Source organism: Arachis ipaensis, chromosome B8 (genome assembly GCF_059453495.1).
Source record: "Arachis ipaensis isolate K30076 ecotype BB chromosome B8, ASM5945349v1, whole genome shotgun sequence".
Classification (NCBI taxonomy): Eukaryota; Viridiplantae; Streptophyta; class Magnoliopsida; order Fabales; family Fabaceae; genus Arachis; species Arachis ipaensis.
This window is the reverse complement of record NC_142443.1, coordinates 134,212,397-134,229,049: the sequence shown is the minus strand read 5'-3', so window position 1 is coordinate 134,229,049 and position 16,653 is coordinate 134,212,397. Positions and strand designations below refer to the sequence as shown.

The window sequence follows — 16,653 nt, the reverse complement described above, 5'->3', positions numbered from 1 at the left end:
CGATAAATACGGAGAATCCCTAAAAAAGTTCCAATTAAACAGTTTCTGACGCCTATATAAACAAATAGACAATCACGGAGTAAAATAGGTCACAGAACTCACTCTGATTTATTTCTCTTATTCTCTCATAACTCACATTCTTACTTGCGTCGGAGTACTTTTTGTAGGTGCTCCCGCCGTGGTGTTCCAACTCAGCCGACGTATACCTCTTCCACTTGAACATAGCTGTTGACAGAGGGAGTCGCTATACCTCGGCAACATAAGGACGGAATATTTGGCGCCCACCGTGGGGCCGGAATTTAATCTAACCCCACTATTTCTCCTACCCAGTTCTGTATCCTTTCTTTTCGCAGGGCCTCCGATCTTCCGATATGGCCAGTAATGGAGTTCCTCACCACACCCAAGCCGAACTTCTGGCTCAGATAGCAGAACTCCAGGCAGAGGTCCGAAGGATAGCCGAGCTCACCACCCATAATAATGCTGGGAAAAACGAGGAGGGTAATTCCAAAAGCTCAGCTTCGGGAAACACGGATCCTCTGAACATCACCCCACCAAAGGAGAAACTGACGTTAGACAACCCCTTTTCAGAAGAGATCACCAACTTTCAGATGCCAAAGAATTTTGTGTTACCTACGTCATTAGAGCCATACAAGGGGATTAATGACCCCCGGGCTCATATTAAAAAATTTCAATCCATGATGTTTTTAACGGCGCTAATAATGAGCCCATACTTTGCAGAGCTTTTCCAACTTACCTCGATGGTGCTGTTTTACTGTAGTTCTCTAAATTATCTGCAGGTACCATTTCCTCCTTTAAAGAACTAGCAAGGTCCTTCATTGACTACTTCGCCGCATCGAGGATATACGTGGACGGATTAGATTACCTCGGCACAATCAAACAAGGACAACTTAAGAGCTTAAAAGACTACCTAACCCGATTTGCCGAAGCCACCATGGAGATCCCGGACTTAGACCCCGCCGTCCATCTACATGCGCTCAAAACCGACCTCCGACCTGGCAAGTTTCGAGAAACAATTGCAATAACCAAACCCAAATCATTGGAGGAGTTCCGAGAAAGGGCTGCAGGACAGATGGAAATCGAAGAGCTCCGCGAAGCACAGAGGACGGACAAACAACCAACTAGAAAGGAGGAAGAAAGGACCTTTAAATGATCAAACAAAGAACAAAAGAAACCCTTCAAGCTCACACCAAAGTTCGACACCTACACCAGATTCAATACAAAAAGGGAGAACATAATCAAGGAGATCCTCAACGCCAAGATAATCAAACCGCCCGCGAGAGCAGGAAGTTATCAAGATCAACGATTTGTAGACAGAAGCAAACACTGTGCTTTCCACCAAAAGTACGGACACACAACAGACGAATGCGTAATAGCAAAGGACCTGTTGGAGAGGTTAGCTCGGCAAAGACTCCTAAACAAATATGTCGAAGGACGGAAAATCATGGAAACCAAAAAGGAGCCAGAAGAACGATCAACGGAGAAAGAAAAAGGGAAATGGACAACACCAGACCCCCTAGAGGAATCATTAACTGCATATCAGGAGGATACGCAGGAGGAGCCGAAACAAGCTCGGCCCGAAAAAGAAGTTACCGAGCAATGTTAGCCATTGAAGGAACAATACCTCCAACAAAACACAACACAACGGAGCCACTGATAACCTTTAATCAAGACGACTTAGCATCAACAGGCCCAACCCTCGACGACCCAGTGGTAATCTCCATCCAAACTGGAGAGCTATTGGTAAGAAAGGCCCTTTTGGACCTAGGTAGTAGTGCTGATGTATTATTTTATTCAACCTTCATAAAAATGCAACTATCTGAAAAAGCTATGCAACCTTCATCAGGAGAACTAGTTGGGTTCTCCGGAGAAAGGGCCCCAATAAAAGGGCACATATGGCTAAAAACAACCATGGGTGACCCCCAATTGTCAAAAACTATTCACGTCCAATATCTCATAGTTGACTGTCCTAGCCCTTATAACATTATTCTCGGAAGGCCCGCCCTGAATAACTTCAGAGCGGTAGTATCTACATTACACTTGTGTGTTAAGTTTCAGGTACAAAACAACAAAGTAGCAACGGTACATTCAGACCGACAACAAGCTCGACAATGTTACAACGCCAGCCTGAAGAAAACCAGCATGGAACCAAGGGCTAACCAGGAGACGAAAACAACTCATACCGCATCCGAGGTATTGTCCCTCGCAGAACTGGATCCCAGGGAGGATTTCCAAGAAAGACCCCAGCCAATAGACGAACTCGAAAAGATTCGCCTGACAACAAAGGCCGAACAGTTTACTTATATCGGCCGAGCATTAGAAGGATAGGAGAGAGCAAAGTTAATAAGAGTGCTCCGAGACAACGCCGACCTATTCGCCTGGTCACCAGCAGATATGCCAGGAATAGATCCAAATGTAATCTGCCATAAGCTCGCCATAGACAAAACAAGCAGACCAATCGCCCAGAAGAAGAGGAACCTCGGAACTGAAAAAATGAAAGCAGCCCTTGAAGAAACCAAGAAGCTCCTCAACGCTAGCTTCATCAAAGAGCTTCGCTTCACCACATGACTCTCAAATGTGGTAATGGTAAGGAAGAACTCAGGTAAATGACGCATGTGTGTCGATTTTACAAATTTAAACAAGGCTTGCCCAAAAGATGCCTATTCTTTACCTTGCATTGATAAACTAGTTGATAATGCTTCTGGATTTAAAAGCCTAAGCTTCATGGATGCATACTCTGGTTATAACCAGATCCTTATGCATCCAGAAGATCAAAGCAAAACGGCTTTTATAACAGAATACGGAAATTTTTGTTACAAAGTTATGCCATTTGGCTTTAAGAATGCAGGAGCAACATACTAGCGACTAATGGACAAAGTCTTCCAACATCAAATATGACAAAATATGGAGATATATGTAGACGACATGGTAGCAAAAACCTCGGCACAAGGATCACACTGTGATGACCTGCAAGAAGTCTTCCAACAGATCCGAGCATATAACATGAGACTCAACCCAGAAAAATGCGCATTTGGAGTTCAAGGAGGGAAATTCCTCGGGTTCATGCTGACCTCACGAGGGATTGAAGCGAACTCAGAAAAAATGTGAGATTATCCTTAAAATGAACAACCCGAAGACAATAAAAGAAGTACAACAACTGGCAGGAAGAGTTACCGCATTATCACGATTCCTACCTGCAGTAGCAAACCGATCATACCATTTTTTCCAGACAATCTCTAAGAACAAAAAGTTCAGCTGGACAGACAATTGCGAGCGATCCTTCATAGAGCTCAAACAAATACTGCCATCACCACCAATCCTCCAAAAACCAGAACTCGGTAAACCGTTATTTTTATACTTATCAGCTTCTAACCATGCCATAAGTTCGGTATTAGTTTCTGAAACAGGGAAAACACAAAAGCCGGTGTACTTCGTCAGCAGAATACTACAACCGGCAGAAACCAGATATCCAAAGATAGAACAGCTCGCACTGGCTTTGGTCACAACAGAAAGAAGAATGAGGCAATATTTCCAAAGCCACATTATAATAGTCAGAACAAATCAACCGTTGAGACAGATTTTAACCAAACCCGAGCTTGTTGGACGTCTAACAAAGTGGTCCGTTGAACTTTCCGAATATGACATACAATATCAACCTAGGAAAACCCCAAGATTGCAAATACTAGCCGACTTCATCTCTGAGCTAACAACCGAAGACAAGCAAACCTGGAAACTTTATGTAGATGGTGTAGCAAACAAAGACGGAAGTGGAGCAGGCATAACACTTAAAGAAGGAGAACAGGTCATAGCCGAACAATCATTACAATTCTCCTTTGCAGCAAGCAACAACCAGGCAGAGTACGAAGCTCTTCTAGCAGGACTAAAGCTCGCCCAGGACTTACAAATACCTCATCTCACGGTATATTGTGATTCACTACTCGTCGTCCAGCAAATCAAAGGTGACTTCCAGGTAAAAGATCCTTTGTTAGAAAAATACTGGCTCATAACAAAGGATCTTATTTTAAAATTTCATAAGTTTGAAATCCTACATGTGAACAGAGAACAAAACACAAGAGCGACGTTTTATCTAATTTAGCAACAACAAGGCCACAATCACACACACCAACACTTTCACAATTAACACTTGAAAAACCAAGCTTTGAATTAAATAATGTTTTGAGCATTACACAGGAAGGAGACTGGAGAACACTTTTTCTCCAGTATATCAAAACAGGAACCATCCTAAGGGAGGAACAAAATCCACAGCCCTTTCGAAGAAGAGCAAGCTACTACATAGCAGTAGGAGATAATCTCTACAGACGAGGATTATCACAAGCTCTCCTAAAATGCATCTGCAAACACGATGCCGAAATAGTAATGGCAGAGACACACAAAGGAGTATGCGAAAATCATATTGGTGGCCAAGCATTATCCGCCAAGATAATGCGAACAGAGTACTATTGGCCAACAATAAAGAGAGACTGCATTGCCAAAGTAAAGGAGTGTGACAATTGCCAAAAATACGCCGCCATCTCAACAACACCTGCCGAGAAATTGCACACCCTAGAGGTAAGCTGACCTTTCGACAGATGGGGATTAGATATTCTCGACCCCTTCCCGAAAGCGTCAGGGCAGGTAAAGTTCCTTTTGGTGTCAATATATTACTTTTCAAAATGGATTGAAGCACAACCCCTTGCACGAATTACAGCCGAAAAGGTGAGGTCTTTCCTTTGGAAAAACATTATATGCCGCTACGACATACCAAGAGAAATAATCTCTGACAATGGAAGACAATTCACAGACTATAACCTCGCCACTTTTTTACAAAACTTCAATATAAAGCATCATTTTAGTTCGGTTGAACATCCTCAAGCAAATGGTCAGGTAGAATAAGCTAACAGGGTTATTTTGCAGGCCCTAAAAAAGAAGTTGGACGACGTAAAAAGCGAATAGCCCGACCTTATCCCAGAGGTCCTCTGGGGCTATAACACAACAGTACAATCAGCAACAGGAGAGACCCCGTTCAAACTAGTCGATGCAAGCAAAAACAATAGAGAACGACTAACAGACTTAGATCTTGTTGACGAAGAAAGAGAGATAGCAATAATAAAGCAACTAGCAATGAAGCAGTTCATACAGAAGCGACACAACAAAAGAGTTATACCCAGAACATTTGAAAGTGGGGAGCTCGTCCTAAAAAAAACAGAGGAAGCAAGGAAGCCACAAACACATGGGAAGTTAGCAGCAAACTGGGAGGGCCCGTTCCGAATCATTTGAGTGGTCGGTAGAGGAGCATACCAACTAGAGACGTTATTGGGAGATCCAGTACCAGGAAACTGGAATGTATCCTCTTTGAGGAAATTTCAATCATAATGTATGTCAAAGTAGATGAAGGTACTCTTTTTCCCATTTTGAGGTTTTATCCCAATAAGATAGGGTTTTACTCAAAAGGGTTTTAATGAGGCCGGACGCCATATCCCATCAATCCAATAACATAATAATCTTTTTCATCTTTTTAGCAAACGAATATAGTCCATGGTGACTATCATACAACTTACAAAAACCACGGCTAATCAAAATATATACGCATATATTTATTCAAAGAAACTGAACCGAGCTTCATACTCGGAAAAAGTCATAACAGTCAAATTACACAAAAACATCAAACAAAACAAAATCCCCAAAACACCAGCAACATTTAGATACATCAAAATATCAAACAAAGCAATAAAAAGACAGTCCTCATTCTATCTTATCACCAATACTTGAACTATTACTTTGCTTGTCAGCTTCATCATCAATCAGCTCCCCATTAACAATGATCTTCGTCGCATCAAGCTTATCAGCGTCAACCTCAGGAAACAGAACCCGAACTTGAGAGGAAGCCCACTAGCCCTCTCGAAACCCTGTGCAAAAGCCTCGTAAACCTCGGTTTCCAAATCCTTCACTCGGGCCGTTAACTGACCATTCTCAGATTTCAGAAGCTTGTTATTTTCAGCAACCAATGAATGAAGGCGCTTTTCCTTAGCAAGATCGTTCTCTTTTCCCTTCAAAGATGTGGAAAGTTAAACAATCATCTTTTCCTTCTCCTGAACAGCAGAAGACAACTCAGCAATATTAAGAGAATCCTTCACCTCAAACTCGACAGCAAGCTCCTGAGCCCTCCCAATGGCAACAATCCGAGCTCCAATAACCTGCGATAAAAAAGAAGTAGTAAGACAAATGAAGGCGAAACATGAACAAAAAGAGTGGAGATACCTGAAGAAAATGGCTAGTGCCAGCCCGACCAACTTCCTCAATCATCTTGGAATCATCAGGAAAGCGACACAGCTCATCAGCAAGGGTGGCAGAGGGAAAGAACCTCGACCATAAGGACCTCATGTTGTCATCCTCGCGGTAAGCATGAAGCCTCTTTTGAGATTCATACGCAGCTTCCACAATTGGCAAAGCTGGAGAATTCTCCTCTTTACTCTCTGCTACCTCGGCGCGAGTCTTTACTCTATTTCTTTTCGGACGATGTTTAACCTCGGCCTGAGCAGCAACACCACCCTCCTTACCCACATTGGTTGTCGACCCTTCTTTCTCATTCTTCTTCCTCTGACTAAAAAACGACTTTAGCCCAGCAGTAGTGATAGTGGGGGCTTTTTCAGCTGCAAACAAAATCACAAAAAATCGAATATCAGTAATGACAATACCACTACACCAAAAAACAATATCAAAACCAGTTACCTAAATAATCCAAAACCGCCTCCTTATCTGAATCCCACTTCAACAACTCAGCAACAGACAACAACCCTACCGAATCCAACGCCTCTAATAAAAATTCCAATACAACATTGTCATCGGATACCCTATCATCAACATCAAGCACCTGGACAGGCTCAGGAAACCAAGAAATAGGAAATCTCTCCTCTAAGAATTCATTCAAATAAAAAGGAAATCCATCCTCAACACTTCTAACCTTGACGAACATTGTCTTAAAATCCTTATAAGAGGATTTATACAGAAAAAATACTGAACGACGAGGATGGCTACTAAGATTCACCCACAAACCCCGCCTGACTCCCTTAAACTGAAACAAGGAGAAGAATACCCTGAGGGAAGGAGGTTGTTCCAGAATATCCATTAAAATTTCAAAGGCATGGACAAAGTCCCAGGAGTTAGGATGTAACTGAGAAGGAGCGCAATTCAACCAGAACAAAACACCACACTCAAAGTCTGTAAATAGGAACCGGACACCCAGCTTAGTCAACAAACAAGAATAAAGATAGAAATATGACGAACCCTCAATCCGCTCACACACACGATCCCCCTCATCACAAGGTAAAAGCTCTATCCTGATGTTATGTCCTTCCCTAACCCACACATTAGAACCCAACACTCTCACAGACTCAAGATCATTAAACCTAGACACACACTGTTTAACCTACTCACTAACCCAGCTACAAGGGTCGCTCTCTACAACAGTAACCTTAGCCTTTTCCATAACCCCAGAGCAAACAAAACGACAAAATAGAAAGAAAAGAAGGGAAAAAGACCAGAAGCCTTCAAAACAAACCTTTGTTACTTATTTCCTTTTTTCCTCTGGTAGAAGATGCGAGAAGTGAAAACTCAGAACAAACAAAGCAGGGGTTACCTAAGACAACCCAAGTAATAAAACATGGGGAAGTGAAACGGTTTCAAAATTCAAAATTAAAACCGCTTCAATCTTAGCCATCCAAATACTATACCAAAAATCAAACGTCTAAGATCGTACCGAAAACTGAACCATAAACTCACATCAATCATTTCAGTGCGGGAAACGAAACGGCAATTAAATGCGCACGTTCCTCTTTCCCAAGAAAACAAACACGAGGGGCAACGGAATCTACGACAACAAATCCGAGAACTTAAAAGCTTGCCTATGTTTCCTTAAAGACACAAGGCAACCTTAGGGGCTATGATACGTAGCGTAAAACCTCGATCAACGGAGTATATCTCGGCAAGCAGAATCAAATAGTAACAAACCCGCCAAATTCGGGAGAGCTATGCGAAGCTCAGAATCCCAACTGACAAAGCTAACGTTATCAACAAGGATAACCTTGGCAAATACGGAGAATCCCTAAAAAAGCTCCAACTAAACAGTTTCTGACGCCTATATAAACAAATAGATAACCACGGAATAAAACAGGTCACAGAACTCACTCTGATTTATTTCTCTTATTCTCTCATAACTCACATTCTTACTTGAGCGTCAGAGTATTTTTTGCAGGTGCTCCCGCTGTAGTGTTCCAGCTCAGCCGACGTATACCTCTTCCACTTGAGCACAGCTGTTGACAAAGGAAGTCGCTATACCTCGACAACATAAGGCGGAACAAATATCAAATAAGTTTATAAAAAAATATAATAATAGATTTATAGGTCTCTTGTAGAATGAGATGACTGAGAACAATGAATTATGTCTAAGATTAGAAAATTATAATTCATCAACTATTAATTTAACATTTTTTTCGAGAAATTTATCTGATAGTTTATTTTCCCAAAAGTTTAATTGGTACTTTATTTTTTAGAGACCTATTTATTTTATTACTGTTAGAATTTTTACTCGTATATGTAATACATTTTAAACATACAATTCTTATAATATGATTACATCAAGTTAACAGAATATAATTTTATCATAACCTCATATCTGTTGTCCTATTTTGTTCCTTAATAAATTTGTAACATTCTAATATTTATTATTAAACAACTTCATAATCAAGTTGTTTTCTGTATTGATGCAAAAATTTATTAAAATTAATTCCTACGTTGTGCCACTAAAACTTGAAAGATCACTAGTAATTAGTACAAATCACGTGTCAATAAGATAAAGCTAAATATGACAATGTCAATTGAATATAAATTATATAAGAATCCGATAATTTGATTTAAATGTATTTTTACTTTTATTATATTCGATAAATAAATTTTATATTTAAAATATAAAATAATTATATATTTATAATAAAATTTTATAAATAATATAATTAAACTTGATTTGAATTTATAATTAATTAAGCTTCATAAAATAAAAGTACAAAATCAATAAGTCCTATTGTCCTAAACCCTATAAATATAAAACACAGTAGATATTGATTTTGATATTATAAAAAATTTAATTATATATATAGTGGTAAATGTTTTAATTAATTCTTAAATTGATATAATTGGAAGCCCTTAGTGCACCTGAACCGGGTCAAACAGGGTACATGTGCTTAATTAAATTGAGACTTAGATTTTTATAATGTCAGCTTTTTTAAAGGAGTAATATTATATTGTTAATAAACATTATTATTTTTTATTAATATTTTATTAGTAATAATATATACTTATATTTATAAATATTTTATACACAAAAAATATATAATTTATATTTATATTTTTTAAAATTTATACATATAAATTAATAAAATTTATTTATTAAAAATAATTTAATATTTATGCTAACCAAATAATAAACAAAAATACTAAAAATGAGTTTCTCTTTTCAAAATATATAAACCCATTTCACACAAATACATAAACCGAACCCCTCTTACTTCCATCATTATCTTAATTTCTTATGTAAGGCAAGTGGTCCACACTTTTAAGTATAAGCCATGTTCCTACCCTCCCTTTTTGACTCAAATCCTTCTCTTTCTTCCAATTTTTTTGCATATATAATTCCATTTGTAGAATAATCAACTTATTGGTAATATCAATTAGCAGAAATGGAGGACGATGAACGGCAACAACAACGAGAACAAGAAGAAGAAATGTCAACTGAGAATGGAACAACATCAAAAGGAAGTGAGAAATCTAATACTACTCATAATCATCATCATCATCATAATCATCCTTTAGCACAAGCTGCAGGATCTTGCTCTTTTCCTGGATTCTTTGGAAAGCATAGGATGCAAGCTGCAATATCCCACCTTAATAACCAAATCATTATCATTCAGGTCAACATCTTCTTCTTCTTCTTCTCCTCTTAATTTTGTGGTCAATTATTTCCTTTTTGTTATACAACTGTAATCAGTCTATTGTTATTATTATCATGTAGGAAGAATTGGAAGAGCTTGAAACAATAGGTGAATCCTCCACCGTGTGTGAAAAGTAAGCAAAAAAAAAAAAAAACACACAATCATTCTTTCTCCTTTGATTTTGTTATATATCCACTCCACATTTTTTTATACCAAACTAACATATATTTCTTTATAAGTAGATGGAGTATGAGATGTAGAAATTATACTAGTTGAATTCCACACGATATCTAATAATTAAGAAAAATGAGTCAACTCAGTAAATACTTTCTAACAAAAATAATACTAATAATTAGGTATTTTTCTTATTTCAATGGTTTCTAATTACCTAAATTAATATCTTTTTGTGGTTGTGCAGTGTCATTTCAAGCATTGAATCCATTCCTGATCCACTCCTTCCAATGTAAGTGATCATCTTGATCCTAGCAACATTAAATCTAAATGAACCACGTTGCTTAATATCTATTACAACCATGTTAGGTGTATATTAAAGTCAGCAATTAAAATTAATTAATATAGAATACATGTTGTAATACAAAATACATATTAAAAATCGAAAATATTTGGTAACTAAAGAAAATTAGCCAAAAATAGTTATAACTTGTCTTATTTAGCATTTATTAATTGTTGCGACAATTAATGAATCAAGTTCTGACTGTTTCTTACTTTCTTTTGTCTCCCTAGCATTACAGTTAAAAATAAGTTAAACAACATACGTATTTATACACAAATATATAGTGACTAATTTTGGTGTACAAAAATCTTAAATGTGAATATGATGAAATTAATGAAACATATATGTTAGCAGGACTAAAGGGCCAGTAGATGCTACCTGGGATCGATGGTTCGGAGGAGGCACCAACAATTCCAGAAGTCACAAACGTTGGATTTAGAACTCTGACGATAGCATAATAATTCAGCATCTGGAAGATTGAAAAATAAAAAGGCGATTCAAGTGTACTATAGTGTTGATGAATGTGGTCGTAAAAGTTAGATCTTAATGCGGTTGATGTACCAAAAAGATTGATAATGATGTAACTAAATCAATCTTTCTTTCTTTCTCTTTGAATTATTCATTTTATCCTTTCATCTTTCTTGTTATCACTGTAATATACTACTATGTAATATTTATACAACAGCTCATGGCTATGCCACGCTGGAAAGTCAGTTATGCCAGGCTGGCAAGTTAGTTACAATTAGTTTCTCATCCTCTCAACTGCTCTCTCCAAGGAGCATTGTAAGTTTGTAACTGTTTTTCCTCACATTGTTCAAATCAGAACTTGTTTTTTCCTCACATTGTTCAAATCAGAACTTGTCTAATTGAGTTCGACTTCTTTGATCTCAACTTGCTTCGTATCCTCTCCTCTTGATTTTCTACATTTTTGCAAGTTCATAGTGGTTGCAATGGTGGCACCAAACTCCGGTGTGAATCGTCCTGGCGAGAATCCAGATTTGGTGCTCGATTTCCTCTGTTGACGGAAACAAGCCGCTCTATGCACATTGCCCTACACTGCAAGTCATTCTTGAGCCGCTGTATCGCTACCATTTGAGGTGTGCGTGGGAGAGCGTCAAGATGATGAAAATAATTTGATGTTACAATAATGAGTTATAATATACAGAGATATGCAATATGTTTTTATCCTGCACTCATCAATACTTGCATTTCTAAATATTCATAATTTATGATTTGTTTAAAAATTTAAACAATCTTAATTGCTATAAATGTATACACAAAATACCAAATAAAAAGTCGCAACAAAGAAATTATAGTCAAGTACTTCAGACAACAACCTCATCAATGTTAAACAAAACCTGAGGGAATGCCTAATGCACATTCAGAAATAAGATTTTGCTTTCATAATTTCTTTCAGGTACAATCCAATCCAAGCTTTAAACTGGAGCACTGTCAGAATATAATATTACAAAAGGAAAAAGAAAAAGAATCACCGAAATGCCAAAACTGCCGTAATTCACAAGCAATACGTGTATGTATCATAATCACAAGATGTATCAAAGTATATCAGCACTTCTCCTGTTACAAGCACCAACCAAAGAAACCATTTGCAACCATGCTCTCTGTATATGCATCAACCCCTACCCTGAACAAGTAGCAAGATATATCATCCAAACCGCAAAAACAACACCACAACAATGCCCTTTTAATCAGCTTTATCTTCCGAACTCGTCCTTTCTGATACTTCCTCAATCTCAGGGCTAGCATTAACGGGGCTATTGCTTGTGATTGTGCTCTCAGTTGCAGAAGCACTAACATCTACGGGGTTATTGCTTGTGAATAGCATGCTCTCAGCTGCAGAACCGCTAGCATATTTTACTGCCTCACTTTCATAAGCTTTCGGAGACCCCATTCTTGGGGATGCCCGGGAGATATTGCCATCTAATTGCTTTGGTTGATTGAGGGCATGACAGTGGGGGCAATAGTATGTTACATATGGGAAATCCTCCTTCCGAGCTAGACCTGAAAGGACATAAGTATATAAGAACATGCAGTTCTTGTGCCACTTTACTCATATAAGATTATTGAACGAAACAAAAAAGTAGCACTGCTACAATCATCTCTATTATGCTATGAATGCAAAAGCACAAAAGGGTATAATGTCCCATCCAAGTTCCAATCTACTAACCATTATGCATATGGCAGTTGCCACATATGAGAGCATAAGACTGGGTAGGATCCTCGCCCACAAGCAACGCTGCAATTTTAGCAAGCCATCCTCCATCTTGTGAGGTTGAACTTTGTGGTTGGTGATGCTCAACAACAAGCTGATTATACTCAGAAGTCTGAGTTTGATCAAGTCCCCCGGATCCTCCAACTAAATGTTGTTGATCAGGATTAAATGGAGTAGTTGCCCCTGAACTAGAGGATCTAGCGTGAGGTTGTTTTCGATTTCGAAGTCCATTTGACTGTACAAGTTCAACATCATTGCTCCTCCCCATTGTAGCAGTGGGATTTAATTCATCTCCCATATACACCCTCAAACCTGATTCTGCACCCAACTTAGATGCCAAAACAGTTGCCGCAGCTGCTTTTGCGGCTGGATCTGGGTCATATCTCTGCAAACCACAATTATGATATACAATGTAATAAACATGATATTGAATAACCATTGTAACAAGCCTTGCTACAAACAATCACCTGAATGAGCTGTTGTGTAGTGTAATAATTTGTCTTTTCCTTCAGCTCATCAATTTTTGCTTGCCTTTCTTCTCTAAGCCTTACAAGAATTTTCTCGTCCCTGCGATCACCTATTAAAAAAGCACAAATAATTATTGGATCTGATTTACCTGGGGCATATTCAAATTCTGAAAATAGGTTATCAGTGCATAAATAATAAATTAGAATCCAATTTTAAAACCGTTAATTATTAAAACTGCTCCTTTTAAAGCATTATGGTAATGAATTTTTTCAATAAACTGTTAATATCAGATGCTGCTCCTTCAATCATTCTCCCCCAAACTTAAGCTTCATTGGAGAGCATAGAAGATTATACTGAGCTATCAATTTGACAGCGAAGATTTTTTTTTAAAAAAAATAAGAGTAATTACCCAAATTAATCCCTGAAGTTTTTAAAATAGACACTTTAGTCCTCCAAAATTCAAAATACACAAAACAGTCCCCAATATTTATCTCCGTTAGACAATACACCCCCTCCAATTTGATCTGAAGAGTAAAGTACAACATAGTCCCCGAAGAGTTTAAAAATCTCAAAACAGTTTCGAAAAATTTAAAAATTCCAAAACAGTCATTTTGATTATGGATAAAATTAGAGGATTGTATTGTTTAACGGAGGTAAAAGTTAGGGACTATTTTGTGTATTTTGAAACCTGAGGGACTAAAGTCTTCAATATTAAAAACCTCCGGGACTGATTTGGGTAATCACTCAAAAAATAATAATAAATAAATGAAAGCATTCATTGAAGAACGAACTAAAGAAAAGAGTATGCCACTGGCCCTAACAACTATTTAAGTACTTTGATGATTTGATCAATGAATTTAGTCAGCAATGCAGAGAAACTCAATTTTGAAGCTTTCTGATTCTAACTTTCAGATAAATGGCACAAATTCTGATGAAAATGAGAGATTTAGAACTCTTTCCATATATACTCTATCTTGAATAAGACCACTGGAAGACATTGAATTTGAATATCACAACACAAAACTAAAGATTCTATTGACTGCCAACTAAGCAACACTGATGTAAACTAAATCAAAGTAGAACACACCCTATTCATCTGAAGTTTTGCTTGTTATTTTGTTAAGATATGTACATGTGTGCACGTCACACATACTAGCTTCTGCAAGATGTGTATGTTAAAAAAAAAAATATTATGACACTTACAAATCCTCACAAAGCTAACAAAGGTTGAATATGCTGCAGATGCTAATACAGGCAAAAGAAACATTGGCGAAACCCGGACTGCCCTCATCTTCCAATTCATATCCACAGATCTTGTTGTCATGATAGCATAAACTACAGCAATGACCTGAAAGTTCAAACCATTTTAAGCAAAATTATTGTATCTTTTGTTTCCAATACAAGGGGAAAATAAGGTTACTGTTTAAGACCATGAAAGCAACTTATTTACATATGTTAACCAAATACACACTTTATTAGCTGTTTAAAAAAAAAAGCTAATAATAATAATAATAATTTATAAGTAAAACAAACTAATAAATTGAATTGAACAACCACTGTAACTGATTATTATTGGGTTCCTAATATGTAAATAAGTTGCTATGCAGTTCTTATGGTCATAAAAAAGTGCAACTTTCACTAACACAGATCGAAGTATGCCAGCAATGCAGTTCAACATTTTGACTCCATGAAATATTCACATATGCTGAGGGAAAAAAGAATGCTTCTCCAGAAGCCACTCAAACTATCATCTTAAATGCACAAATTATGATAATCTGAAATACACATTAATCTTTAGATTTTAGAACGCTATCTAGTAATGCATGGAAAACTGACAAGAAACACTGGCTGGAAGTGTGATAAACTGTCATATAGCAGATATCCATACCTCTAATATAACAGAAAATACAATTACATTCCAAGATATCTGCCTCCAGGATCGTGACCTCCTTTTCATTCTAGAAAGAACTGCAGCCTCTTCTTTAGATATGTATTGGAGCCTCTTCTCAAAATCATCCCCATGTAACCTAAATAGTCCATTCCAAATTCCGGAAAGGAACCCTCTGCGCTTCTGTCTCACATTTTTGGTGGCAGTAGTACTTGGCTCTTTCTTTTCATCTTCCCCAACTGCTTTATCATCAGCCATCCCTTTTTATTTCCTGTAAAAACAAACATTTTTCATAATAATGTAGCAGAACATCTAGATTGCTGCAAGTAAAAAATTTTATATGAGAAAAGATGAAGTAGCAACGCATTCAAATCAGAATTATGATGTTCGTTTGTGCCCGTGTGTATATTCAATTCGGACTTTCACTATTAACACGCTAAACTTAGATAGCTACAAGTGAACCTTTTATAAGGGGATATGTAATTCAAATTATCATCCCTCAAAAGCTGCGTTTTAAGCAGTTTCCACTCCCTCGCATAGCTTTAATTATGCTAAGCCGGAACAATTTGGATAGTAACCCATTCAATCTGAATCTTCTTTTCCTCCATTTAATTGAATAATCAGGGACAAAATAAGTGAATCCAATTCGGCTCAACTATGGTATTCACTACTACTTATATTGCTGCAAGTGAACAATTTCTACGATCATCACAAAATGAATAAATACACAAGAAAAAGAGCAATTTCTTTGAGAAATATCAAATGCAGGTAAGCAAAATCCAAAAAGATACATTTGAACTAATTCCCACTCCTTTACAATGCCTCGATTGCGTTCATTTCATATTATAACACTCAATTCCAATTTTTCATTCATTTTTTTGTTCTTTTTGTCTTTTTTCTTCTCCCATTAATGAATTCAATAATAAGAAGGCGATGGGAGATGGCCGTGAATTGGGAATACAAAAGATCGTATCAACAACGGAAGAACGCCAATCTGAGAAGGTTCTAGAAATTTTACCTTGTATTCTTGTTTCGCTTGGGATCTAACGCGATGCGATGAAGCAAGGTGATTCGATGATGATATTGGAAGCAATGATCAAGATTCAGAAGATGATGATAGCATTCAGGAATTTCGCTTCTCGGGGTTTCTACTTTTCACAGACACACACAGACACGTAAACACGCACGCACGTTCAGGCTGCCTTTTTGAGACTTCATCTCACCCTCTCTCAAAGCTCCTGTAATGCCTTGTTTGGGTGAGGTTTTTTTTTTTTTTTTTTTTTTTTAATTTGAATTAATTTTTTTTAAAGATTTAAAAAATAATTTATATTTAAATATTTTATATAAAAAAATTATTTAATAATTATATTTAAATATAATAATATAAAAATAAATTTTTTTATTTATTATGTAAAAAATTTTTTTTAAGATTTAAAAAAAAGATATAAATTGTATTTTTTTAAATAATTTTTTTATTACTTTAGTATTTTTATTTTTACTGAAAATTTATTAAACATGCTAAAAAAATTATCGATTAATAGCGCCAATC

At 37.0% G+C, this 16,653-nt stretch overlaps 3 protein-coding genes across 4 annotated transcripts; 2 read left to right on the top strand and 1 right to left on the bottom strand.

Annotated features, from left to right (window-relative positions):
* The first annotated feature begins 3,139 nt into the window (after positions 1–3,139).
* Positions 3,140–4,596, top strand: LOC148549931 (uncharacterized). Its single transcript, XM_088495855.1, has 2 exons — positions 3,140–3,988; positions 4,210–4,596. The coding sequence occupies exons 1-2, from the start codon at positions 3,140–3,142 to the stop codon at positions 4,594–4,596; spliced, it is 1,236 nt and encodes a 411-aa protein (XP_088351981.1).
* Positions 4,597–9,619: 5,023 nt separating this feature from the next.
* LOC107614416 (guanine nucleotide-binding protein subunit gamma 1) lies at positions 9,620–11,355 on the top strand. Of its 2 annotated transcripts, none has more exons than XM_016316631.3 (4): positions 9,620–9,980; positions 10,082–10,134; positions 10,420–10,464; positions 10,867–11,150. In XM_016316631.3, the coding sequence occupies exons 1-4, from the start codon at positions 9,750–9,752 to the stop codon at positions 10,952–10,954; spliced, it is 417 nt and encodes a 138-aa protein (XP_016172117.1). In that variant the 5' UTR covers positions 9,620–9,749; the 3' UTR covers positions 10,955–11,150. The 2 variants fall into 2 exon arrangements, with proteins under 2 accessions (XP_016172117.1, XP_016172118.1); XM_016316632.3 differs by having other exon boundaries at positions 9,628–9,980; positions 10,870–11,355.
* A 540-nt stretch (positions 11,356–11,895) lies between these two features.
* On the bottom strand, positions 11,896–16,363 carry LOC107613543 (uncharacterized protein At2g24330). The gene is made up of 6 exons (XM_016315586.3): positions 16,123–16,363; positions 15,105–15,375; positions 14,420–14,564; positions 13,216–13,325; positions 12,704–13,133; positions 11,896–12,537 (listed from the first exon to the last, which is right to left on the bottom strand). Exons 2-6 carry the CDS (start codon positions 15,360–15,362, stop codon positions 12,221–12,223), a joined length of 1,260 nt encoding a protein of 419 aa, XP_016171072.1. The 5' UTR covers positions 15,363–15,375; positions 16,123–16,363; the 3' UTR covers positions 11,896–12,220.
* Positions 16,364–16,653: the final 290 nt, after the last annotated feature.

Excerpts from the sequence above, each read along its gene's own strand:
- LOC107613543 (XM_016315586.3), bottom strand. The coding sequence starts at position 15,362 with ATGGCTGATGATAAAGCAGTTGGGGAAGATGAAAAGAAAGAGCCAAGT. Across the intron at positions 14,565-15,104 it reads TATTTTCTGTTATATTAGAG|GTCATTGCTGTAGTTTATGC; the intron begins GTATGGATATCT and ends TTGAACTTTCAG. Across the intron at positions 13,326-14,419 it reads TGTTAGCTTTGTGAGGATTT|GTGATCGCAGGGACGAGAAA; the intron begins GTAAGTGTCATA and ends CTTTTTTAATAG.
- LOC148549931 (XM_088495855.1), top strand. The coding sequence starts at position 3,140 with ATGAACAACCCGAAGACAATAAAAGAAGTACAACAACTGGCAGGAAGA. Across the intron at positions 3,989-4,209 it reads AAATCAAAGGTGACTTCCAG|GAAGGAGACTGGAGAACACT; the intron begins GTAAAAGATCCT and ends AGCATTACACAG.
- LOC107614416 (XM_016316631.3), top strand. The coding sequence starts at position 9,750 with ATGGAGGACGATGAACGGCAACAACAACGAGAACAAGAAGAAGAAATG. Across the intron at positions 9,981-10,081 it reads ACCAAATCATTATCATTCAG|GAAGAATTGGAAGAGCTTGA; the intron begins GTCAACATCTTC and ends ATTATCATGTAG. Across the intron at positions 10,465-10,866 it reads CCTGATCCACTCCTTCCAAT|CAGGACTAAAGGGCCAGTAG; the intron begins GTAAGTGATCAT and ends CATATATGTTAG.